The sequence below is a fragment of the Rana temporaria genome, chromosome 2 (assembly GCF_905171775.1).
Source record: "Rana temporaria chromosome 2, aRanTem1.1, whole genome shotgun sequence".
NCBI classification, from domain to species: Eukaryota; Metazoa; Chordata; class Amphibia; order Anura; family Ranidae; genus Rana; species Rana temporaria.
This window is the reverse complement of record NC_053490.1, coordinates 149994793-150022250: the sequence shown is the minus strand read 5'-3', so window position 1 is coordinate 150022250 and position 27458 is coordinate 149994793. Positions and strand designations below refer to the sequence as shown.

At 42.0% G+C, this 27458-nt stretch overlaps 1 protein-coding gene across 1 annotated transcript in view; it reads right to left on the bottom strand.

Moving 5' to 3' along the window:
• The window catches only part of SUGT1 (SGT1 homolog, MIS12 kinetochore complex assembly cochaperone), a 152799-nt gene that overhangs the window by 27294 nt on the left and 98047 nt on the right, over nucleotides 1-27458 (bottom strand). Inside the window, exon 11 of the mRNA XM_040341330.1 lies at nucleotides 12048-12155. Coding sequence (XP_040197264.1) covers nucleotides 12048-12155 — 108 coding nt within the window. The remainder of the gene's footprint in view (nucleotides 1-12047; nucleotides 12156-27458) is intronic.

The following is a 27458-nucleotide window of genomic DNA, read 5'->3' as shown; positions in this document are numbered from 1 at the left end:
TAAAACAGTTTTTGAGTCATAATCCATATGTTGAGGAGCAGGGATCCCATATGTGCATGGCTACCTGTGGATGAGAGTTGGAGGATCTGAGGAGCAGACAGCCACAGGATAAGACCCCTGGAAGGGCAAAGCACACTGGGACCTGTGAATAGGTCTGAGAGTTTAAGGTGAGAGCATTTACTGACTGGTGGTGGATCACAAGGTTTTTTTTTTTTTCTTCCTTTTCTTTTTGTTAAGCTGGGGCTCACTGTTAATACATGCAGCTTTCTGGATTCATGTACTGTATTTTTTACCGATTATCATTTTTGCCAATTTTTTTTCACAAAATTAAGACCTTTTAGTTGGGAGATTCCCACTACTATTGCACTTTGAATGTGGGATATAGTAGTGTAACCTTCAGGATTTCACATACAACAGTTAGGGACCTGCCATGATGTCTCAAAAAAACAACTCCTGTTTACATTTATACAGGTCAGTCCTACTGGCCTCAGAGACATGCAAGTAGAAACACATGCATCTAGTTGACTAAGTATTTAAAATTCTTCAGAAGTAGTAGAGGAAGCATAAGAGCCGGTTCACACTGGGGCGACTTGCGATCAGACTTCATGTCGCCTCAAGTCGTCCCAAGTCGCGCTGTAGAGAAAAACAATGGAAGTGAATGGGAGCGGTGTTAATACACACGACTCAAGGCGATCCGACTTCAGAAAAGGTTCCTGTACTACTTCAATCCGACTTATAGGCGATTTGTACCCATTGATTTCAATGGAAGTCGCCTCCAAGTCTGATCACTGTCTTAACTGAAGCGACTTTCCAGGAAGATAACATACATTTCTCAGGCAAACCTCTCCTGCCCCCCTCCCTCTCCCAGAGCGGATTGTTGTTTGATTGGCCACTGGAAAGTCTCCTGTCCTGGAGACGACTTCAAGTCGTGTTGTAAATCGCCCCAGATCGCCCTGTGGTTCATGCTCAAGTGGTGTCGGAGTCGCCTCTGAAAGTCGCGCTGGAAGTCGTGTCGCCCTAGTGTGAACCGACTCCAACACTTAGGCCTGTCTGGTATGCTGAAAACTATGAGCGGGAGCATTGGTCAGATCTAATGGAAGATTGCAGGGAGATGTTCTGCCCCCTAATGTGGGACTTAAAGGCATCCCAACTTAGGTCTGGAACTGTATACTCTTCATTAATAACCCAATAAATATCTATACTACCAGGAATGTGTTCAGCAGCTAGAGAGGGTAGGAAACCCACAAAGCACCCAACTTTCGAAAGCCGTCTGTTGCATCTATAGATGGTACATATCGACAAAGGGGAGTGATCAGAGAGGTCACTTGGAAGGTACTGAACTACCTGAAGGTCTGCTCATAAAAAAAGAACAAAATGCAAAGCTATGCAAAATTATATTATATATATTTTTTGTTTATGGTGGAAAAACAAGAATACATTCTTCGAGCAGGGTTCCTCCACGTCTCAGTCAGGTTAGCTGCCAATGCCCAGGCTGAAAGACTATCTTTTATGGCTTTAGGTTTGTGAAGTTCTGGAGACAAAAAAGCATTTAAGTCATCCATAATTTAGCATGGTAGTAGGGAGTAATTTTCCCCAAAACACTAGATAAAACAGGGATGTCAAACTAAATTTCATCACGAGCCACATCAGCATTATAGCTGCCCTCAAAGGGCCGGTTGTATTGGTAAGACTATATAAATGTATCTACTCTTTGATACCAGAGGTGTGCGACCGTTCTTGGTATAAACTTGTGTTATTCTCATAAAAATTATAAGAAGATGTCCAAAGCACCCCTCCCCCCACCTTATATCGGATGTCAAGAGCCCCCACCCTTCCTTACATCACAGTGCACCCCCCTTACCTGATTCAGCTGTCAGAATGAAGCTAGGGGCAGAGTTGAGAGGCAGAAAGTGCAGGGTCTGGAGGAGGACCAGAGGGGGGCTGGAGTCTGCCGAATGTTGAGACCAGGGGAGGGCGAGATGAGGGAATGCTGTGGTTGAACAGAGAAGAGGAGGATTTGTAAGAGTTCTGTTCTCCATGCTGCCGACTGCTGAGATGGAGGGACAGAGACAAGCCTTACCATGGGCTGCATGGAGAAAAACCACAGCATCTGGGAGGAGTTCTGTCCTTAAATCTGCTGGCGACTGCCGAGTCAAGGTGGGGACAAAGATGAGGGTGCTGCAGCTGGAGTGGTGCAAGGGGCACATGAAATGGCCTGGTGGGCCGAATTCGGCCCTGTGTTTGACACACAATATAAGAGGGATGGGGCAACTATATATGAGAATATATCTTTGGTTCCATACAGTAAGGACTAAGATTACGTAATTGTAATTAGAATCTGTATGAACCCCATCCACAGTGCAAGGCAGAAATTTGCTAACAAAAATACTCTCTCCCTTGGAAAAGGAAGATTATGTTGCATGGAACATTTTCTGTAGCTTTTTGACTCTGATACACATCAGATGCGTCTTCTGAAGGAGAAGGATGTGAGGGGCATAAAGTTTAACACATTGAAACATCAGGGCTCTTATACTTAAGAGTTGATGCCCCATATATTGGAGAACAAAACCCAGAAGCTAGTTAGACCTCGATTAGACATTAGAAATGTAGGGTATTAGAGCAATACTGTCTCACAGGGGAAGGAGACCACCCAATAAGCAAAAGAAAATACACAAGTCAACACAGCATAGTGTAAAAAAAAAAAAACACCATCAAGTTCCCCAGTGCAAAACATACCCCTGCCCACACACTGCATTGCTAAAAAAATAAAAAGCTAAAGGCCAGGTAGCAGAAAGCCAGTTCACAAGAGTAGCACATCATTTATCACATCTATGGCTTTCCTTAGACTTGCAGGCTGACATACGTAGTGAAAATAGCTGATGGTCAGGTAGCAGAGAGCCAGTTCACACAAGTAGGACACTCAAGCTCAGGAATAGACACTCGTAGGCATTATATATGGAATAATGTAGGAGGGGAGGGACTGCAGCTGCACATTTGCTCTAGGTCACCCTTAATGGTTTGGTTGTTATAAACCTGCATTTCTTTTAGTTCAGGCTGGCATGTCTCATCGAGAATGACAAACTTGAAATGACTGCCATCCTTGAACCCACTGCATTGTTTTTGATGTCCTAAGTGATGAGCAGAAAGAGTACACATGGTTAAAAACACCTACCTTCCTATCCTCAATCAAAGGTGATAAGCCTGAAAGGAATTACATGATGTGGGACTTTAAGTGAAGAAAAAAATTGCACAACTCACATGATGTAAATCAGTCCTCTCTGATCACACCAGCTGTTGTATATTATGGAAATGTGATAAAAAAATCAACAAAAGAGGGACAGCAAAACTGATCTATGAAAAGGAAGACATAAGTGGTACCTGCTAAATTATTTGCTCTGCTAAGATATAAATAAATCAATAGGCAGCAACAAAATTGGCACAAAAATTACCATAATAAATCATAGAAAATGAACCATTTACTTGTAAACAAAGCATCACCCACACATGCCATTCACTTGTTTTATTCAACATACAAACTATCATTACCACTTTAAAGCAGTGGAACTCGGCTGACAGCCCAGGGGCTACAAGGTAAATTTGTCAAAAAGAATTTCAATGCACCTTCTCTTTATCCCCAGTATTTCACAAAGAATGGATCAGACCTTCCCTGTTCATGGTATTGACTATTAATGCTGGAGTTGAAGATTGTTAAATGATTAAATGCTTGTCAAGATCCCAAGTTCTGGTCTTTTGAACAGCATTAGGATGAAAGGATCCCAACTCAACTGCAGGTTAATCGATGATAAAATGTCTTCCCTAAAAAATAAAGTTTCATTTTAATATATGTTCAAATATGAGTGACGAATAGAAATCCTTTGATCACAGCTGTAGTTTAGTTTGCACAGATCTAAGAATATCTAAACCCAAACTAACTCTCCCTGAGCTTCTTTGCCCTTTATTTGTACATACAGGTACAGTATCTCACAAAGGAGAGTACACCCCTCATATTTCTGTAAATATTTCATTATATCTTTTCATGTGACAACACTGAAAAAATGACACTTTGCTACAATGTAAAGTATTGAGTGTACATCTTGTATAACAGTGTAAATTTGCTGTCCCCTCAAAATAACTCAATACACAGCCATTAATGTCTAAACCGCTGGCAACAAAAGCGAGTACACCCCTTAGGGCTCTTTCACACTGGGCGGATCAATAATGATCCGCCCCGTGTACCTCCGCTTGCTCAGCGAGAATCGCTCCATTGATCCCCGCTGAGCTGGCGGATGACAGGGCGGTCCCCGCACACTGTGCAAGGACCGCCCTGTCTTTTCTCTGCTCCCCCCTATGGGAATCGGATGAACACGGACCGTGTAGGTTTTTCCTCCGTCACACTTTGGCGGATCGGAGCGGGTCGGATGTCAGCGGGCATGTCACCGCTGACATCCGCGGCTCCATAGAGGAGCACGGGGCGCCCGTACAGGTCCGCAAAAAAAAAAAACCCGACAGACGGACCTGTACGGGCGCTCAGTGTGAAAGAGCCCTAAGTGAAAATGTCCGAATTGGGTCCAATTAGCAATTTTCCCTCCCCGGTATCATGTGACTTGCTAGTGTTACAAGGTCTAAGGTGTGAATGGGGAAGCAAGCGTGTTAAACTTGGCGATATCGCTCTCACTCTCTCATACTGGTCAATGGAAGTTTAACATGACACCTCATGACAAAGAACTCTGAGGATCTGAAAAAAAGAATTGTTGCTCTACATAAAGATGGCCTAGGCCAGTGTTTCTCAACTCCAGTCCTCAAGGCGCGCCAACAGGTCATGTTTTCAGGCTTTCCATTATTTTGCACAGGTGATTTGATCAGTTTCACTGCCTTAGTAATTACCATAGCGGTTTCATCTGAGGGAAATCCTGAAAACATGACCTGTTGGTGCGCCTTGAGGACTGGAGTTGAGAAACACTGGCCTAGGCTATAGGAAAATTGGCAAGACCCTGAAACTGAGCTGCAGCAGGGTGGCCAAGACTATATAGTAGTTTAAACAGGACAGGTTCCACACAGAACAGGCCTGTGGATTGTCACTGCATTGGTAGCAGCACTGGTTCATTTAGCACAGGGGCAGGCCTCTTTGCAGTAGTCGTTTCCGAGCAAGGGCAGGAGTGTTAATGTCATCTCTCAGCTCCACGCCGCACCTCTGACATTGAAGAGGCCAATGCTGTGAGGGCAGGTGGAGAGAGGATATCGTCTCTGCACGCCAGCCCGCTTCCCTCATCCGTCCACCCACCTCTCTGATCCACCGGGCTCTCTCATCTGCCCGTCCGCCTTTTGAAGCCTATTAGAGCCACTGCCTCCAATTACGTGCTTAAAAAAAAAAAAAAAAACATTGGAATCTATGCGTTCGGCACCCCTCATGTAGATTAGGGGGCCGGACACATGAATGGAGGGGGGTGGGGGGGGCACCACTGTTGAGAACAATGTAATTGATAAGAATGAAGTCCAGGCAAAGAGCACAAGAGGTTATCAGTTGACAAAATGAATAGGCATTTTTTGGAACTTAACACATTCAATAGTAAATTAAAATACCATTGAATCCTTGGCACTACTGAAGAGCCAAGCTAATTTGTCCAGACAAATACACTTCTTTAAAAATTAAAACTCATATAGCTAGCTACATCATAACTTAGGTGAAATGAATTTAACACTAAAAGAGTAATAAACGGTCTTTAAAAAATGGAAAATTACTTTTAACCTCTTCAAGTCCAGGGCACGTTTTTCGTTTATCCTACAAGTTAAATGTTTGCTAGAAAAATTACTTAAAACCACCTATTAAATCATATTTTTGGAAAGTAGAGGGCCTGCAGCATAAAAAAAAAAAAATTACAGAAGATGCTATTTTTATGCCATACAATATTTCAGGGGCCAGTTCACACCACATGCAGTCCAGTGCAGTTTTGTTTTCCATTAAAAATGCATGAAACATAGGTTATATGGTTTCCAATGGCATAGTTTACACCAATGCAGTCAGTTCCAGGACTTTCTAGTTCCGGGGGGGGGGGTGGGGTGCAGAGAAGAGCAGAGAAGCACATTTTTCCTGCACTAGAACGCAGTAAAACCCATCAAAAACATGCCAGACCCTGTACAGTAGGGGGGGGGGGGGGTGAGAGGAAATAAAATAAAAAAAGTATCTGGAATGCACCCAGAAACGCATCAAAAACGCACCGGAACGTACCAAAAATGCACAAGCAAAAACACATCGGAAATGGATCTGGAGTGCGTTTCTGTGGTGTGAACTAGCCCTGAAACTCTTTATCAAGCACAAAGTGTTCAGGAAAAAATATGCAAAAACAAACAAAATCCAATAATTTTTGGTAAAAAAAACAAAACAAAAAAAAACACGTGGTTGTGTACCATCAATATATAATAAAAACAACGCCAGGCCTTAAAATTGCATGCATCTGTAAAAAAGTAAAAAAACTACGGTACCCCAAATTTTTGTCTATACAGGTTATTACAGCCATAGAATTAACGCCACCTGGATTACCTTTACTGAAAAGTTATAAGTCGACTGAAAAGAAAAACAAAAAAACAATGGTACCAATATGTGAGCTTAAATACGGCCCACGGCAAGTGGTTAAAAGAGAGCTGAACTGCAAAAACTATGCTCAAAAAAGTAGGCAAAAAACTATTGTAGGCTCCTTGCAGTTGACCTTTCCCCCATTACAGACTTACTTGTTACATACTGTCTTTTGTGTGGGGCAACCATTTTGGTAGAGCAGGGGTGCCCAATCAGTGGCCCGCGGAGCCCTCTGATGTGGCCCGCGACCTCCTGCTCTGGGATGGAATAAAATAGAATAGAATGCCGTTAAAGGTAAGTTTATTACTAAAATCACAGTGTATATATGGACATGTCTGTTCTGCAGTGGTTACTGGGCTGCTTTCAAACTGATCCGCAGGTGCAGAGAAGTGCAACGGAGGGTTACCTGCACCGAGCCATAGACTATTACCTGCGAGTTTGTTGTGCTGAGAATAGAGTGGACTCTATAGAGCCGAGTGGCCTGCCATCCACCCGCTCCGCTCATTGTGGCCTGCGACCGTTAACCAATTCGCTTAAGTGGCCCTTGCTCTTCAAAAGGTTGGGCACCCCTGTGGTAGAGGATTAGGGCATTGCTACCTCATCTCAAAGCTTCCTCTACTGACTGGTGATCTGGTAAACAGTGGAGGATATTTGCAAAGAAGCAACCATACCAGGCCGCATGCCCTCAACATGGGCCCCCCACCCCAAAGCACCCTGTCCCCATGTTGATGAGGACAGGGCCTCTTGCCGACAACCCTGGTCGTTGGTTTTTGGGGTCTGTGGGTGGGGAGCTTATCGGAATCCGGGAGACCCCTTTAATAAGGGGGCCCCCAGATCCCGGCCCCCCACCCTAGGTAAATGAGTATGGGGTACATCGTACCCCTACCCATTCACCTGGAGGAAAAGAAAATGTAAAAAAGTAATTAGTCAGCTCCGGGGGGTCTTCTTTTCTTCCGACTTTCTCAATTATTTCAGGGGGCGTTCTGCCTGGGCCCCCGCTTTCTTCTTTTAAGCTCTTTTACAAGCGATGGCTCCGGACTTCTTCGCCGTCTTCTGTTCTCTTCTGCGGGGGGAGCAGTCGTCTGCCGTCTTCTCCTTTTGCCGGGCTTCTCCGCTGTCTTCTTGTAGCTCTTTTACCAGCGGAGGCCCGGTCTTCTGCATCGCCTTCTTCCCTTTTCTCTTCTTCAATGTTGAGACGTCGATTCCTTCCACCGTAATGCCGGGTGCGTGGCTCGCACCAATTTATATAGGCGTCTTATGACGTCACAGTCCCATCATGCTCCGGGTGGTGATGACATAAGGGGGCGGATATCACCTGGTGACCCCACCCCCTTATGTTGTCACCACCCGGAGCATGATGGGACTGTGACGTCATAAGAGGCCTATATAAAATCGGTGCGAGCCGCGCACCCGGCATTGCGCATTTTCAGACATTCCCATTGAAGTCTATGGGGCTTAAAGGAGTTGTAAAGAAAACTTTTTTCACCTTAATGCAATCTATGCATTAAGGTGGAAAAACATCTGATGATGCCCCCCATTTTACTTACCTGACCCCTCGAAAGTCCCGCGCTCGGTCCCGAGATCCTTTTCGCTGCTCAGCCTGGCCGCTGATTGGCTAGAGCGGATGGATTGAGAGCAGCGCAGCCATTGGCTGGCGCTGCTGTCAATCACATCCAGTGACACGGTGCGCCGAGGGGGCGGAGTGATACAGTGAGCGGCTATGACCGCTCGCTGTATCACGGCAGCGCGCCCGCAAGGACTCACCACCATGCAAGCTCTCTCGCATGGCTGTGGTGAGTTCTTGCGGGGAGGACCAGAGACAGCCGCCGAGGGACCCCAGAAGACGTGGATCGGGGCCACTCTGTGCAAAACGAACTGCACAGTGGAGGTAAGTATAACATGTTTGTTATTTAAAATATTTTTTTTTCCCCTATAGTAACCCTTTAATCAGCATCCAATCTGCCAAAAAAAAAGCTCTTGTACTTTGAGTGACAGGGCTGTTGCTACAGGCAACAGAACACTCAAATGTCAACAAAGGCCATTAACAATGGGATTTGTCTTACTGAGCATTTTAAAAGCTTAAAGCAGAAAATGGCTTGGGTGCGAATGAGGCCCAACAACTTTTTTAGGTTAATGCTCAGGCACAAGCAGCATTTCTATAGGTTCCCGTTACTGTAGAAAATTCTAACCGAGTTTAGATACACTTTACATTTAAACTTTACCATGCCACTTTCAAAATATCTCTCTTTTCTAATCAAAAGCTAGAAAAAGTTCAGATGCTCCAAATACTTCAGGGAGTGAGGGCACCCTTGTCATCATGAAGAGGGCTTGTAGGTTTCGGGGTCCAAGGCTTGTGACAAAAGCATGGACTCGCTATTGACTTCGAGGAGGACACCTGGGAGAGGCACCCCTTTCAGTGAAAATTGTATCCAGGACTGATCATCTGCATAAGTACACTGCAGCAGGGGTGTATTTAGGTTTTGTGCTGCCCTAGGCCTGACTAAACTCGTGCACCCCCTAATTTAAATATGACCCACCCCTTCCTGTCAAGGCCACACCCCTTGCGGTTTAAGACCCACCCTGAAACTTTCAAGAGGGGACACAAGTTCTGATGGCCTGGGGGGGGGGGGGGGCAATGGATTCCCTTAATTTGCATAGATTTCCTCTCACTTCCTGTTTGGCTATGGGACATGTGAAGGGAAATCTCTGGAATGGGACAGGGATGGTAAAAAAAAATAGAAGTGACGCGCCCCCCCCCCCCCTCACCGTTGCAGAATGCCAACCGCCCACCTACTGGAAACCGTGCGGCCGATTTATGGGGGCGCTAAACTAATTTGCCTAACAGTGTAGCGCAAGCTGTCCGTGCTGCCCCCCTGCAAAGTGCTGCCCTAGGCCTGGGCCTTGTTAGCCTAGGCCAGGATACAGCATTGCACTGCAGCACTATAGGTTCTGTATTTTATGTGGATGCAGTAATCGTGGCCAAGAATGGATTCGAGAGGAGGCTGCAGGGGTCTGTTTGCTCAGTCTAAGGGAGCCTGCCGAATCGAGGAGAAGGCAAGTAATGCAGCCTCTCACAATTTCTTAAGCCTGATACACATTTTCTGGGGACAAAGCGTAGGACTTTTGTCCAAAGGGCGTTGGCCAGGAACTTGTATTGCATACAAATGGCCAAGAATTGTCGGCCAAACACAAAACTACGTGTTTTTTCAGCTCTTTAGTGCCACCTTTTGGGCAACTTCTCCTAATGTTATGGTTTGCATTGCTTCTGAGCATACGTGTTTTTACTTTAGAGTTTTGTCCGATGGACTTGTGTACTCCCGATCGGATAATCAGACAACGCACATTTGTTGGCAGACAATTTTAAAGGAAAATCTGACAACAAATGTGGAGCATGCAAACGGACAGCCTGCCATCACACAATTCCCGTTGGATAATCCGATTGTGTGTATGAGACTTTAGACTTGAGGAGCATTTAACTGTGTAAAACTTTCTAACAAAAATACTATTGAAAAGAGCTCTATACGCCAACATGACACCACGCCAGGGCAATTATATGAAAGAGATGAAAACTGAGGTGAAAATAAAATTATGCCTAAAATTGATGCCTGCTGCAAAAAATGAAATTTTCTGCCATTGCATATCAGAGAGGGATAGCTGAAATTTAACTGTATTGCTAACACAATATCCTTGTTTTACCTTTACGCTAGTTTTAACAAAAACACTACTAATGTGCCTTTGGTAAAGATAAATGGTAGACATATTTCAGATTCCACTTCCATTAGTGGGAGCAGACATTCCCAATTCACAGTTTTCAAAAATGAAGGAAGCCATAAAGGCAACTTGTACACTGGATTCATAACCCAATAACAAAGATTCAAGGTGTGACTAGCAACAAGCATTATGTTAAGAGGGCTGGAGTAGATAAAATAAAGTGGCAAAAGGAAACCTCATACAGCTGTTGAGAAACCCCATCGAAGCACATGGCTTGTTCTTTGATTGTGGCTTGTGTAAATGGAGCAGTTCCTAGCTCTCTGTGCACAGGCTGTCAGCTGTCACACAAGGGCACAGAAGCTAATTGGTATTCTTCCTCTTTGTTTAAGCTATCAATCTAAGAAATGGTTTCATTTGCATACATTCATATTTTCAGACGCCAGTTATATGAAAAATGCCCCACCTAAACCTCAAGTTGCATGCAGGCCACCACAGATTCTGACTAATTAGAAACTACCATGCCCTAAACTAATTAGTTATGCTACCAAGCCTGTGCTTCTGTCAAATAGTGCAAGCAATTAAGGCTTGTGTTCCCTGAACATCAGAGCTTTATTTACCGCCATCCATAAGAATAGAAATTCTCACAGACTATTTCTTCCATCGGCTAGATTTTCAATAACATTCTGTTTCTATCAGTTATGCTGAGAATGCTAATGCCTTAAGGGCATAAGATCTGTCTTCTACAGAATATTTTTCATAAAACTAACATTCGTTGAATACAAAATTCCAACTATTTTCTATCTTATTTTGTCATTTCCTAAGAACTATGTTTTTAACCTAGAGCAGTTTCAGCTTCCTCAAGCAGATTTAAATGAACCATTCCTAAGGGAGGAAGCCTTAGCCTATATTTCCATGTCGATAATTTTAAAAGGAGGAAAAAGTGATCCTGGTAGTTCTAAACAGAAAACCTGCACTTATTTTGATAATTCTCTTTTAAAAATAATTCCATCGTAAGTCAGTCCGTGCCTTTGCATGATCAATTATTATAAAGAAAGCCCACAGTCAGAAACAGGGCACTCTTTAAGGTTGTTGTAATCTTGGTTTCAGATAAAGGTTTTTCCTGCTTTTTTCAGTGACTTTAGCTTTTAAAAAAAGATTTCTTCAGGCAAGCCTGAAAACTGTAATAGCAGAGAAGATTAAAAAAATATATATTTAATTGAGCACAACAAATACTTCATAAGAACCACAATGTTAATAGAACAATAGATTTCCCAAATTCATAAACACAATTTTACCCAGCATTATGCACAGTATGTTTTATATACACAAGATCTTGTCACATTGGGGTTTGGGATCCAATGTCACAGTCCTACAAGCACACTTTCACAGGAGGTTCATACATTTCTCACAATAAAAGAGCCAATAACTGATGTTGGTGATGCAAGAGACACCCCACATAGGAGCAAACCTGAAGAACATTGGAATTCTGACAATGCAATTCTGACAGTACCATTTACACAGCTGCTATTTGCAAGTTCGAGTACGGAGTTCAGCTAGACCGACTTAAAGATTATGGGGAGAATTACCAAAGAGTCATGCAAGCAAAATCAGCAGAGGAACTTCAGACAAAAACATTGTTTTCAATATAAAAAAAAAAAACCTGCCCATGTTGCCTTATTCTTCAGTTTTATATTGTCCATTTGTAGAAGTTAACATAAAACACAACATTAAAGTGCAAAGGCACCATAAGTACTTAAAGACTCACCTTAGTTGAAAGTACTTTAAATGTACTTTGATCTGGCACAACTGAATGACACAGGAACAGATTTAAATCGTATATTTCTCCTGCCGGAAGCTTCACATTTACATTTAACTATAAAAGAATAATATTCTGTGTTAATACAGGCCATTGCACAATAGGCATATCATGAAGTTAGTATCATTACAAGAAACAAAAAGAACAAGACATTTGATTTTTTAATTTTGTTGGCAAAAAATTGATTTTCAAAGAAATTAGTCTTAATTAGGATTCAAGGTCAGTAGTAAAATAACTGCAACTGAACATACTGCATCACAGGCATTCACTGACATTTGCAGCGAACAGGTGGTTCTTTTCAGGTTTTGTAAATTAGTCTTTCAGACTGACATGAACTTGTGCTATTCAACAAAGAATTAAAGTACCAGCGTTATAAAGAACAGCATTGGGAAACAAATAATACACACCTGTCAAATTACCACAAGAGTGGAAACAATTCTCCATACAAGAACAGGCCTAATTGGCTAAATGAGTCATTTATACAGAGAGAACAAAAGTAAATATATACATATTTGGGCAAAAAAAAAAAAAAAGGTAAAAGTAGTATGCGATTATACTTTGTTGGAACTCAAAAGCAATGCAATTGTTCTGATTTTAATGTATTCACATGCAATGTCACCAACTCATAGGGAGACTGTAGTCCATTGGTAATGGGGGATAAAAAGCATACAAAATATAACAAATATGCTGCCCCCCCCCCCCCAAAAAAAAAAAATAATAGCTCACGCTTACAACTGTGTGGACATCACAAAGATACTATAAATATTCACTTGTGCCACAGCCAAAAACACATGTAGCTGCTGGTATATAGGTGCTCCCCAGACTCCAATATATAATATCAGCGCTCCTCCAACGTTACCAATCAATTAAGTGTATATTATTACAAGCAATTCTATGATGCAATGATGCAAATTACTAAATTGCAAAGAAAAGAACATGTGCAAGTAGCTGAAATGGTGCAAATTATGCAAAGTTGTGCACTCCATACAATATCAACAGTTCATATAGACGTGACATGGTGTATCTGGATTTTGCAAAAACATTTGATACAGTTCCCCATAAACGTTTACTGTACAAAGTAAGCTCCATAGGCATGGACCACATGGCGAGTACATGGATTGAAAACTGGCTACAAGGGCGAGTTCAGAGGGTGGTGATATATGGAGATTACTCTGAATGATTCGGGGTGGAAAGTGGGGTCCCCCAGGGTTCTGTCCTAGGACCAATCCTATTTAATGTATTCATAAACGACTTGGAGGATGGGATAAACGGCTCAATCTCTGCATTTGCGGACGATACCAAGCTAAGTAGGGCAATAACTTCTCTGCAGGATGTGGAAACTTTGCAAGAAGATCTGAACAAATTAATGGGGTGGGTAACTATGTGGCAAATGAGGTTTAATGTATAAAAATTTAAAATAATGCATTTGGATGGAAAAATATGAATGCAATCTACTCACTAGTGGGAGATCTTCTAGGGGAATCTAGTAGATGACAGGCTCAGCAATAGCATGCATGGCCAAGCTGCTGCAAACAAAGCCAACAGAAAATTGGCATGCATTAAAAAGGGGATTAACTTCAGAGAAGAATCAATAATTCTCCCACAACACTCTGGTCCGGCCTCACCTGGAGTATGCTGTCCAGTTCTGGGCACCAGTCCTCAGGAAGGGTGTGTTGTAATTGGAGAGAGTCCAGAGAAGGGCAACAAAACGAATAAAAGGGACTGGAGGACCTTAGTTACGAGGAAAGGTTACGAGCACTGAACTTATTCTCTGGAGAAGAGACACTTGAGAGGGGATAAGATTGCAATGTACAAAATACCATACTGGTAACCTCACAGTAAGGTTAAAGCTTTTCCGCAAAAGGGAATTTAATAAGACACGTGGCCATTCACAAAAATTAGAAGAAAAAAGTGGTTTAACCTTAAACCGCGTAGAGGGTTCTTTACTGTAAAGAAAAAGAAAAATGCGCTAGAAATCACTCACTAAAAAGGTATTTAAACAAACTGGCAGACAAATTATATATATATATATATTTATAACATTGAATGGTAACATGTAATAATCCCATATGGTGCTCGTGCTCAATAGATATCTCCTGGACTGGTGCTCAGACTGGGTGCCCCACATAGATGTGCACTCACCGGAAAATATGGACCAACTATTGCTAGTGTGGTCTAGTAAGCATGTGGGGATACCCCGAACTCAGGTCTTTAAAATGACGTTTTATTGTTGATGTACCTCATAAGGGATGAATAGGATCAAAAGAGAAAGAGCCTCATTGTGCTAATTCCGTATAAAAACATTTATTGGTTCCACAAAATGTAAAAGTTTACACTTGCATTGCTGAGTGCCTAATAGTCCTGGCACCCGGCGTGTATAGCAGGTGATTGATTAAAAGGGTAATCAGCCCTGAACAAGATAGCCCCTGTAGCGGCGTCCTGGTGCTAGATCCCTGGTAGTTTCAGTTAGAGCAGAAGTAACGCGATATTACCTCAACGTTTTGGCCAATTACAAAGCCATCACCAGGAAGTAGTAGTGGGTGTGGGGCACTTAGTCTGAGAACCAGTCCATAGGAGATATCTATTAAGCATGAGCACCATATGGTAGTATTACATGTTACCATTCTATGGTATAAATACGTATACATTTGTCTGCCAGTTTGTGTAAATACTAGGGTTGTCCCGATACCACTTTTTTAGGACCGAGTACAAGTACCGATACTTTTTTTCAAGTAGTCGCCGATACCGAATACCGATACTTTTTTTTAATGTCATGTGACCGTTTTCAAACCACAATACAGACCAAAGATATTTTCTTTAGAATTATGAAGAACTGGTACATCATGGTGTGGGGCTGTTTTTTAGCATACGGTACTGGAAAACTATATATCATTGAAGGAGTGATCACTGTCAGTGCAGCTCATCGGTGCCAGTGCCCAAAAGTGCAGCTAGCCAGTGCCACCTATCAGTGCAGATCAGTGCCCATTAGTGCATCAGTGCAGGGAGGCAGCTTATTAGTGCATCTCATCAGTGCCACCCAATCAATGCCAGTGCCACCTATCGGTGCCATCCATTTATGAGTGCCATTCAATCAATGCCAGTGCCACCTATCAGTGCCATCCAATGGTGCCATCCAATTTGTGTTCGATGTCACAAAAAAAAAAAAGTATTCTATTTTGGTATCGGGAGTATTTGCGCGAGTACGAGTACTAGTGCAAATACTCGGTATCGGTCCCGATACCGATACTGGTATCGGTATCTGGACAACCCTAGTAAATACCTTAGTGGATGATTTCTAGCACATTTTTATTTTTCTTAATTCATATTGCTCTGTTGGTACTTAGCAAACTTATTTTGCAGCGGATATCGGTTACTATAGGTAAATTCATATCCAAAGGCGCTTTTTAGGTTTATACATTCATTCTTTACTGTAAAAGCGGTTAGGATGTGAAATTCTCTTCCACAGGTAGTGGTTTCAGCGGGGAGCATCAATAATTTTACATCAACGATTAGATAGGTACCGGCACGAACACAACATACAGGGATATACAATGTAATACTGACATAAAATCACACACATAGGTTGTACTTGTGTCTTTTTCAACCTCACCTACTATCCAACTATATATGTAGATCATAACTACTAGGAGATCATAAAAAACTATTATACCTTTAATATGAAATGATGTTTACTTTCCTTCTCTTAGTAAATTTCCCATAAAAACCGAAAAGAAAATTCTGTATAGAATATCGATTATAAAAACAATAGTGTTAAAGGGGTTGTCAAAGGCTTGTGTTTTTTGCATAGGATGCATTAAGGTGAAAAAACACCTTGCAGTGTCCAGCCCCCCAGTTTTACTTACCGGAGCCCCGAATTCCGTGGGCGCGTCCCCGCCGTCGTCCTCTCCTTAGAGTCCCCGGCTTTAATTGGATAGACTGATAGCAGCGCAGCCATTGGCTCCCGCTGCTGAGAACCAAATCCAACAATGCGGGCACCGAGGGGCGGGGCCAAGTCATACACTGGGTGTCTATGGACGCCGAGTGTATGACACAGGAGCACGCCCGCAAGGAAATCCCCTCGGGAGAGAGCTTCCCACAGGGGATTACCTAATGCGGGAAGGAGCCGAGAGAGCCACCATGGGACCCCAGAACAAAAAGAACTGCACAGTGAAGGCAAGTATATGTTTGTTATTTAAAAAAAAAAAGGGAACTTTTAGTGTCACTTTAACGACTTAAGGACCTTGGCTGTTTTTCAGATTTGGTGTTTACAAGATTAAAATAGTTTTTCTTTGTTAGAAAATTACTTAAAACACCCTAGAGAATAAAACGGTGGTCATTGCAATACTTTTTGTCACACCGTATTTGCGTAGCAGTCTTACAAGCGCACTTTTTTTGGAAAAAAAAAAACACTTTTTTTAACCACTTAAGGACCGGACCAATATGCTGCTAAATGACCCAAGGGGTTTTTACAATTCGGCACTGCGTTGCTTTAACAGACAATTGCGCGGTCCCAAACAAAATTGGCGTCCTTTTTTCCCCACAAATAGAGCTTTCTTTTGGTGGTATTTGATCACCTCTGCTGTTTTTATTTTTTGCGCTATAAACAAAAATAGAGCGACAATTTTGAAAAAAATGCAATATTTTTTACTTTTTGCTATATTAAATATCCCCCAAAAACATATCTAAAAAATTTTTTTTCCTCAGTTTAGGCCGATACATATTCTACCTATTTTTGACAGTTGCAGTTTGGGAGTTAACCACAGGGGGCGCTGTAGGAGTTAGGGTTCACCTAGTGTGTGTTTACAACTGTAGGGGGGTGTGGCTGTAGGACTGACGTCATCGATCAAGTCTCTCTATAAAAGGGATCACTCGATCGATGCGCCGCCACAGTGAAGCACGGGGAAGCCATGTTTACATACGGCTCTCCCCGTTCTTCAGCTCTGGGGAGCGATCGCGACGGAGCGGCTATAAACTAATAGCCGCGCCGTCGTCCCGGATCACTCCCGCGGGACCCCCGACCCACGTCTAGGCAGGGACGTACAGGTACGCCAATGTGCCTGTACGTGCCATTCTGCCGATGTATATGTACATGCGGCGGTCTGGAAGCGGTTAATTAAAAATAAGTGAATAGTAAAGTTAGCCCAATTTTTTTTTTATATTGTGAAAGATAATGTTACGCCGAGTAAAATGATATCCAACATGTCACGCTTCCAAATTGCACCCGCTCGTGGAATGGCGTCAAACTTTTAACCTTAAAAATCTCCATAGGCAACGTTTAAAAAATTCTATAGGTTGCATCTTTTGAATTACAGAGGAGGTCTAGGGCTAGAATTATTGGTCTCGCTCCAACGATCGCAGCTATACCTCACTTGTGTGATTTGAGAACCGTTTTCACCTATGCGTTTGCTTCTGCGCGCAAGCTCGTCGGGACGGGGGAGCTTTAAAAAATATATATCTTTTTTTTTGTTTTATTTATTTTATTAATTTTTACACAAAAAAAAAAATGGGTCACTTTTATTCCTATTACAAGGAATGTAAACATCCCTTGTAATAGAAAAAAGCATGAAAGGTCCTCTTTGGGGTCAAAAAAGACCTCAAATCCCATATTCAGACAAAAAAAAAGAAAAAAAAGAAAAGAAAAAGAATTTGTCATTTGAAAAAATGACAAGAAAATATTGCTTTATGAAGCATGGGCGGAAGTGACGTTTTGACGTCGCTTCCGCCCTATGCCATTGCTGTGGGGACGGGTGGGGGCCATCTTGCCCTCACTCGTATCCCAGTCGAGCAGGGGACAGGACCCGATCGCCTCCGCCGCTGCCGACTGCTCCGGTAAGCGGCGGAGGGCGTGGGAGAGCGGCGGCAGGGGGGCCCCTCTCCCGCCGCTGAGAACGGTGATCTTGTGGCGAATCCGCTGCGGAGTCCACCGTTATCGTTTACAGGACCGCTTAAAGAAAAGATGGTTATCTCGGTTGTGGCAGCAGCTGCTGCCGTTACTGAGATATCCATCTTTAAAGTACCGACGTATATGGACGTGAGCGGGGCCTTAAGTGGTTAATACAAAAAAATGAATTCATAAACCCTCAATTGGTCTTAACAAGTAAAAATATAACAAATTATTGGTCTCTAGGTGACAAAATTGCTATGGCATATTTTTGTGATTTTATATTTTTTTATGGGTAAATACAATTTTTTTTCCTGCTCTCTTTATTGGATACAGTTCTGCAAGCCTGACTCCTCCTACATCTAAAAAAAAAAAATCCTTTCGGGTCTCAAAAAAAAAAAAAAAAAATAAATCACAGCTTTGCTAGGCGGATTCGTCACATTACGTACCAGCTTTGTCCTGAGGGCTGGAGCCCTTTTATAAATACATTTCTGTCCCAATAGTTTAAGGTTATATATCTCTTTTTACAATGGACCAATGCTTTTTGATAATGAGAATGCTTTCAACCTGTTTGTATTGTCTAATAAAAACTGTAATTTTTGCATATATACATCATCATTTGTCAGATAAGATGTACGCAGTATATAGTTTTAAAAGTAGTAGTCTATCATTTAAACCATTTAAGGCACAATAGAGAAGTTGGTGACAAGTGGTTTTATGAGTTAATTTAGTGTGTGGTGGTCACCCTACTCAATATTGGGGGGTGTCCTTTGAAAGACTAAAACATTCTGTGGACTTTAGTTATTTTTCCTCGAAAGGACTTATTATGATATCCCAATAGTTATGATCTAGACATGTGAACTGTTGATATTGTATGGAGAGCACAGCTTTGCATAATTTGCACTTTCTTTTCTTTGCACCATTATCAGATATTAGTGTGATTTATTGTGACAGATTTTTTTTGCAAAATACGGTTTTCGCTATTTTGCACAAGCATTTTTTGCACAATAATTTAGTCATTTGCCTTATTTGTGGCATAATTTGCACATGTTCTTGCCATTTGCAGTTTTATATTTTGCATAATTAATTTTTTTGTGCAACTTACAGTTGTTTGCACATGTGATGCATGTGGATTATTAGTAGGGAGTGTGTATTTTTATCACTTAAAGAAAATGATAGAATCCGTAGAGATGATTGTAATAATATGCACTTTATAATGGTTGGAGACAATGGATGAGCGCTGATATTTATTGTAGTGAGTGTGTGTACAACACAGTTGTCCATTTTGCTTTGTTTCAGGCTCACATAAGTTCACAGAAAAACAAAGCACAATGAAGCTCCAAGGACAGAACATGGCAAGTAAAAAGTGCACTAGCCACATATGAGCATATCTTTCATCAGTGGAAGATGAAAAATAATATACCTGCCAATCAGTTCATCTCAGTATTTTTAAACCACCAAACCCCCTTAATTTTGTTAAAGTTTAGATATCAAAATAAGAGCTGCAGTGATTTTACTACAAAATCTCATCCATGTACCATCATACAGTAATCAATGTTCAAATCGCACACACTGCTTGCATAGAGGTGTCCCACACTGCTCACATTCGTATAATACACTGCTCAAAAAAAAGAACACTTTGAAAACACATCACAAAAATATTATGCTGATATCTACGGATATGGATTGGGTAATGTGTTCGAAATAAAAGGATGCCACATTATTTGATGGAAATTAAATTGATCATCCTACAGGACAGAATTCAAAAGACACCCCGAAAATTTAAGTGAAAAAATGATGCAGCAGTCTAGTCCATTTTGCTGAAATTTCATTGCAGCAACTCAAAATGGTACTCAGTAGTTTGCATGGCCCCCGCGTGCTTGTATGCATGCCTGACAACGTTGTGACATGCTCCTAATGAGACAATGGAGGTGTCCTCCATTTCCTCCCAGATCTGGACCAGGGCATCACTGAGCCCCTTAAGAGACTGAGGTACAACCTGGCAGCATCGGATTGGCCAAAACAATGTCCTAGAGGTGTTCTATTGGATTTAGGTCAGGCAAGCATGGGGGATATTCAAATGGTATCAATTCCTTCATCCTCCAGAAACTGGCTGCATACTCTCACCATGAGGCCGGGCATTGTTGTACACCTGGAGGAACTCAGAACCCACTGCCCCAGCGTAGGGCCTGACAATGGGTCCAAGGATTTCATCCCTATACCTAATGGCAATCAGGGTGCCATTATCTAGCCTGTAGAGGTCTGTGCGTCCCTCCTTGGATATGACTCCCCAGACCATCACTGACCCATACTTAATGTTACAGGCAGCATAATGTTGTCCACCACGTCTCCAGACCCTTTCACATCTTTCACAGATGTGAGCAGGTTCACCCTGAGCACATGTGACAAATGCAAGGCTCCACTGTGCCGGACAGTGAGCACAGGGTCCACTAGAGGACATTGGGCCCTTAGGCCACCCTCATGTAGTCTGTTCTGGATTGTTTGGTCAGAGACATTCACACCAGTGGCCTGCTGGAGGTAAATTTGTAGGGCGCTGGCAGTGCTCATCTCGTTTCTCCTTGCAAAAATGAGCAGATACCGGTTCTGCTTATTCTCTTCCATGCTCTTAAGTCTCATTGTTGCCCATCTAACGCACTAGTTATTTTTTTTCAGTGTATATGATGCATGTGAAAAAGTCTGTGTACCTTTTGGAATTGCCTAGAATTTGTCATGAATTGCTCATAAAATGTAGCAGAATCCACAGCTTAGTTTTTAATTATGAACTACAATCTGCCCAATTTAAAGCAGAGTTCCACCAATTTAAAAGTCAGCAGCTACAAAAAGTGTAGCTGCTGACTTTTAATAATCAAACACTTACCTGTCCCATTGTCCAGCGATGCGGGTACACGAAGCCCAGCTCCTCTCCCCCTCCTCTCCGCATTCTAACCTCAATTCTCTGCGGTGCCAGGCACGCATGAGTTGCGCGCTGTGAATGGCCAGGCAATCTTATGGGACCTGCAAAGTGTCCCAGAAGATTACAGGGAGGGAGATGTGAACTTCCTTCCGGCGTCATGGAGCCAGAGGAGGAAGTGGGAGCTTGGTGCCCTTAAAAACTGGGTATCCGCTCCTCCACCAAAAAATAAATAAATAAAAAATACATGTCAGGAGGTCACCATCCCTTAAGGCGGAAGCTCCATTTTTGGGTAGAACTCCGCTTTAAAGCAGATCTTTATCCGCAAAGTAACTACCCTCCTTTCTCCTACACAAAAATCGTTTTTTATTCATTTTTTCATTCCAATAAAAAGCCCCCCCCTCCAGTCATTCACCTAGGCGTGATGTGCACCGTTCTCCCTGTGCCTCCTGCTCGTTACATATCCCAGGAGGCACGGTTTCAATTTGTTTAGTGCATCTTAATCTGCTAGTACATCTAATGGCCCCTCAAACTAATGCAACCACCACATTTCATATTGGTAAGCTGGGATATTACATTTTTGGTTTTGTGTTTATCACAGCTTTAAGTGCATGACCAAAAGTGAAGCCTTCCTTCCAATTGAAATTGAATGATGCATTGTTTAAATGCATCTACAAAAAATCCAAGCACATAGCCATAGTACCTACACATTAGCACAAGCTGAAAAGATCCTTTACTTGGTACAGCAGGTTGATCCTTTGGACTCTGGCAGACATGGCACAGACAGGGCTAATGATAGGGACCATTTAAAAATAAATACAAATAAATAGGGGTCCCAGGATCCATAATACAATCAAACTCTTCTAAGGATGCCAGTGAGTCACATCCTGGAACAGTAAGGGAGTATAGAACAATGTCACCAGTTGCAGTGGGACTGTCCTCTTGAAAGCCTTTTAAAGCACTGCATTGCACCAGACAGCAACTGACAAAAAGTAAGGCAAAGCCTCATGTCCTCTCAAACCTAGGCAGCAACAGCTGTCGGGGATCACAGGCAAAGTCTTAAACTGAAGGCAGACAGTGGAAAAAGGTTCTGCAGCAGTAGCTGTGGAAAGAGGTTTCCTTTTTATCTGAAAGGTGGGAAAGGATCATGTATGTACAATATACTTCACAGCACATGAATTCAGCACTAGGTTTTCTTAAGCTATGGTGTTACCCCAGTGGGAAAAAAAAGGGCAAGAAATTTCAAGAAAATAAATCATGCACCAAGGTTTTAAATTGTGAGGTAGTTTTTCATCACTGTGGCCAAAACTGCCTATCCAGATAAATGAGGTGCAAGGTATTGAGTCACAGTATTAGGTTGAGCCACAGCTCTACAACTGCACACAGTATGCAAGGGACGGAGCCGTGTACAAAATTCCAGGTCACATATTGATATATGTTGCAAAAAGGGTTTCCATACAAAGTAACAGTACAGAGGGTCATATTAGAGGCTGGATCATGAGTCTGAAACTAGAATATGGTCTGCAGTATAATTGGCTAGAAGTGCCATAATGCAAAGTCCTTTGCCAGAGACTTTGCCATGACTATAAAACACTGTCTGTGGCTAGCTAACCGTACATAAGGAACTGGAAAGCACAATAATGCAGAGTCGAGTGCCTTAGGACAAATAGGTTAGCTTTATCCCAGTATGAGGCTCAGTGACTGAAGATTCAGAGATTGGGTCACTCCAGAGGCTGCACCACTGCTCTAGATCTGAAAAGTACTACAGCTACAAAATACATAATTTGATATCTTTGCTATAAAACTCACTCAGAGATTCAGAGACAGAGTCCCACCAGAGGCTGTGCCACATCTCTGGACCTGAAGAGCACTCTTCAGCCATTTACCCAGTACTCAAATGTCTGAAAAGCCACACAAGCTGTGCCCAGTGCCCCATTTGAGGCTAGCCAGGCAGTGTTATGTCCAGCAAGGTCCAGGTACAGACTCCAATCTGTTGCAGAGAAAACATCTATTAGGATAAACTTTTGTAGAGAGCAGTTTAAAAACAGAGACAATTTCTTGCCTTAAGAAAAAACATCTACAGAGTACCAAGTATCTGACAGACAATTATAGATAGAAATGTCCTCAGCATAGCTGAGTAAAAATGCATCCAACCTACCAGAACACTAGCAAAAAACTGAGGCATTATTGTTGGATTTGGATATATACTGGGCCTGGCTGAAATGTAATACTTGGATGGCACAATGAAGCTGAATTTGCAAGTAAAAGTAACAATCTGGGGGATTCTGCACCAGACTCAAATATCCCTGTGGCCTGTTTGGAACTTGTTTAGAAAAAGGTACATGAATACATTGCGTGCACCCACATTTGTCATGTGGCGTCATACCGGATTTTTAAAGTGTGTCATGCACCCTAGTTATGAATTCCCCAGAATGTCTTGCATTCCGATACACAGAAATGAATATCCAAGCTAAACACATGCTTTCATATAAGTGTATGTTCCACAGAGGTGAAGGTCAACCCCTTAAAATGTGCAGATGAATTCATTTCACTGTCTTTAAAAGAAAATAGATAAGACAAAAAGCACTTAAAGAAACCATTAGTGCATTCTTTCAAATGCATTTCTTTAACTGTCATTTCATTTTACTGAGGCATCCATTCGATCCCATCTAAATATTACCAGTTAATGTAATCATTACAGTAAGCTCAAGTAACCCCGAACACCTTGTGGTTAAGCACATCCATTTCTCACAAGAGGTCTTTACCTCCTCCTTTACAGTGGCTGTTTGACCCAAATTATAATTTGTTCAACATAAAAATTACACAGCAATCTACAAACACAACTATAAAAGCAGAGTTTGTATTATAGTTATAAGTGAAGACATTTAGAATTACAGTACTGTGCAAAAGTCTTTGGTGTGTAAAGAAATATAGTAAATTAAGAATTCTTTCAGAAATGGTGTTAATCGTTTACTTTCCATGTTGTTACTTGATGAGAAATAAACTAACAGATGAGAAATCCAAATCAATTTGGTGTGACCACTCTGCCTTTAAAATGGCATCAATTCTTCTAGGTACACTTGCACACAGTTTTTGAAGGAACTTGACAGGTAGGTTGTTTCAAACATCTTGGAGGACTATATATCATCTGTGGATGTAGGCTGCCTCAAATCCTTCTGTCTTCATGTAATCCCAGATAGACTCAATGTTGAAATCAGGGCTCTGTGGGGGTCAAACCAAGACTTCCAGGACTCCCTGTTCTTTACGCAGAAGATATGATATTGGCTGCATGTTTGGGGTCATTGACATGCTGCGGAAAAAGTTTGGGGCAAATCACATGCCTCCCTGATGGCCAAGTATCTGCCCCGTATTTCTGAGCATGGTAGACATCGTGGATTCTGACCAAGTCTTCAACTCCATTTGCAGAAATGCAGCCTCAAACTTGCAAGGAACCTCCACTATGCTTCACTGTTGCCTGAAGACACTCATGATTGTACCGTTCTCAAGCCCTTTGTGAACAAACTGCATTTTGCTGCAGCCAAATAGTTCATATTTTGACTCATCCGTCCAAAAGCACCAGCTGCTATTTTTCTGCAACCCAGTTCCTATGTTTTCATGCATAGTTAAGTCGCTGAGCTTTGTTTCCATGTCCTATGCATGAAAACAGTTACTGGGGTACAGAAAAAAGGTCATTCCTAATTTACAGCATTTTTTCACACCTGCCTAATGGCTCATACACATGATCAGAATATCGTACGACAGATCGTATGCTTAATAGTCACAAGTAGAAATTGAATAGGTTACTAAAGTTACGAAAATTCTGGTACAACAGAAAAAAATAAAAATAAATCAGCAGTGTTGTAATGTATTTGTATTTTCGGATGACAACTATACTGACAAAACAAAAATCGTACGATCTGGTATCGTGCAAGGAAATTTTTTGTGCTTGTCCGATCGGATAATAGCGGATGAACTGGCATGATCGGCTCTAGAAATCGTACGATTCTTCCTCGGGTGACAGTTTTCATCCGATATTCGGATCGTGTGTACGGGCCATAAGACTTATGTACAGTACTGTATATCTTCAAAACCGAACAGGATACATAACTTCAAACACTGTGAGGGGTTAGCCCGGCAGCGGGTGTGTGTGACCCCCTGGAAGGGTTCAGCACACAAAAACACTAGGCACAGCAGACAGTGGTAGGGGGAAAACAAAAAGGTGTGGTTTTATTTGAACTATATACAAATCAAAATGTGACAGAAAACAAAAGAAATACAAAATAAATCCTGGTCAACTTGACCTGCTCGCTATACACGTTGGTGTCCCTAACTAACAACTGGGTACAGCCTTGTGCTTTCCCAGTCCCTGACTCCCTGCTGTTTAAATCGCTTTGCAATAGCCACACAGGCTTGATCTCACCGCACAGAGATCACACTCCCCAGACTAATCACACAGATCTGGTTCCAGGTTGGAGCATATCTCTGTGCATGCTGGGAGTTTTTGTAGAGGACCCAATGAGCTCACCTAAATCAGCTGGGCCCATCAAGTCCTCCAGCAGAACTCCCAGCACTCCCCCTAGAGCAGGGATATGCAATTACCGGACCTCCAGATGTTGCAAAACTACAATTCCCATCATGCCTCTGCCTTTGGGTGTCATGCTTGTGGCTGTCAGAGTCTTGCAATGCCTCATGGGACTTGTAGTTCTGCAACAGCTGGAGGTCCGCTAATTGCATATCCCTGCCCTAGAGGTATAAACTGGCATAAAGCCTGAACCTAGGGGATATATGGACTGCATCCTGGATGCAACCAGGGAATTTAACCTGCCTGCTGCCACAACACATACAACTATGACAATTTTTGTTTATGTACTTTTTGTAGTAACTTTGTAACAAATTGACTTGCATAAAATTGTATTACATTTTAGAAGCCGACTAAAAACTTTTAACAATTTCAAAATCTTCACGGAACAGAAGTCCAGAAATGTAATAAAGACGCTAAAGTGCAGGGTATTACCCAATATACCCCCAATAAGTAATAAGTTACAGAAAATTGTAAGCTCCAAGACTTCAACTGCAACATATCCATGCAGATTGTGTTGCGATAAATTCTGAAAAGTGAACCCAAGACAAGACTAATAGCACTTTACTAAGAATATGTTCGCTGGTCACAGGCAGAAAAAGGGAAGGTGAAATTGCGTTAGTGGGTACCAAGGTGATATAATGTGGTAAAATCGAGGGTTGTACAATCCCAAATCATTTAAAACGTCTCAACATCTATCAAGCTGCCATAGCTCAGCTTTAACCACTAGCCGATCACAGGCAGCATGTGTATGTGCAGCTGCCGGTTGGGAAACGCCTGACTGCCTGTCCGAGATGACAAGCAATTGAGCTGCAAGTTTGAAAAATTACTTGCCAAGCTATTGCTAGACTTAGCAGGCATCACAAGTTTGACGCACAATTGCAGCAAGTCCGCATTGGATGACTGCAGATCAACTTCCTTTGCAAACATTCTGCAAGCTCTTGTTTAGTTATGTTGTACAATAGTCATCCCACCACAAGGGTCACAGACTTGCAGAGCTCTTGCTGTAGACTCACCACTGCAACTTTGCTCTTGCTAGAGACTTGCCACGCAAATTGGCTACAAATTGGAAAAGTGTCAACTACAACTTTTGCTTCAAATGCTCTGCAAATGTACAACTTACCAGTGAAAATGTGCAGCAAGTTAACAGACTTACAATTCAACACTGCCACAAATGTGTGGAAAGTTATCCTTGCTATCTGAGATGATTGGCGCTGTGCAGCGACTGCTTCCTGTCAGGTTTGATCCAAACACACCCGAGCCCATTGCTACTCACAAGTGGGATTTTTCTATAGTTTTAGATACGCAGTTCATGGTTTTCTTTAACCGCTCGAAGGCCAGGTCTTTTCTGGCACTTTTTGATTCCAAGTTTAAAACAGTATTTTTTGCAAGAAAGTTACTTATAACCACCAAACAGTATAAATCTTTTTTTTTTTTTTTTTTTACAGAGACCCTAGGGAATAGGATCGCGTTCGTTTAAATTCGCAGTATTTGTGCAGCGGTTTTTAAAACGCTATTTTTGGGGAAAAAATATACTTAATGAACAAAAAATAAAAAAACAATATATACACAATTTTTTTGTAAAATATGAAAGATCTTAAGCAGAGTAAATAGATACCAAACATGTCGCGCTTAAAAATTGCATACGCTCGTGGAATGGCGATAAACTACGGTACTTAAAAATCTCCATAGCCGACGCTTTAAATATTTTTACAGGTTACCAGTTTAGCGTTACAGAGGAGGTTTAGAGCACTAGAATTATTACGCTCACTCCAACATGTGGGGTGCAAACACCATTAACATATGCGTGCATGACGCAAGCACAAAGGGACTGGGGGGGGGGGGGCGCTTTAAAAAAATATATATTTTATTAACTATTTTTACACTAAGTTTTTTTTTTATAAATGTATTCTTATTACAAGGATGAAAGGTCCTCTTTATGGATGGGTCTGGGGTTAAAGAGACCCCAAATCTCTCCTTTGCCTTTGA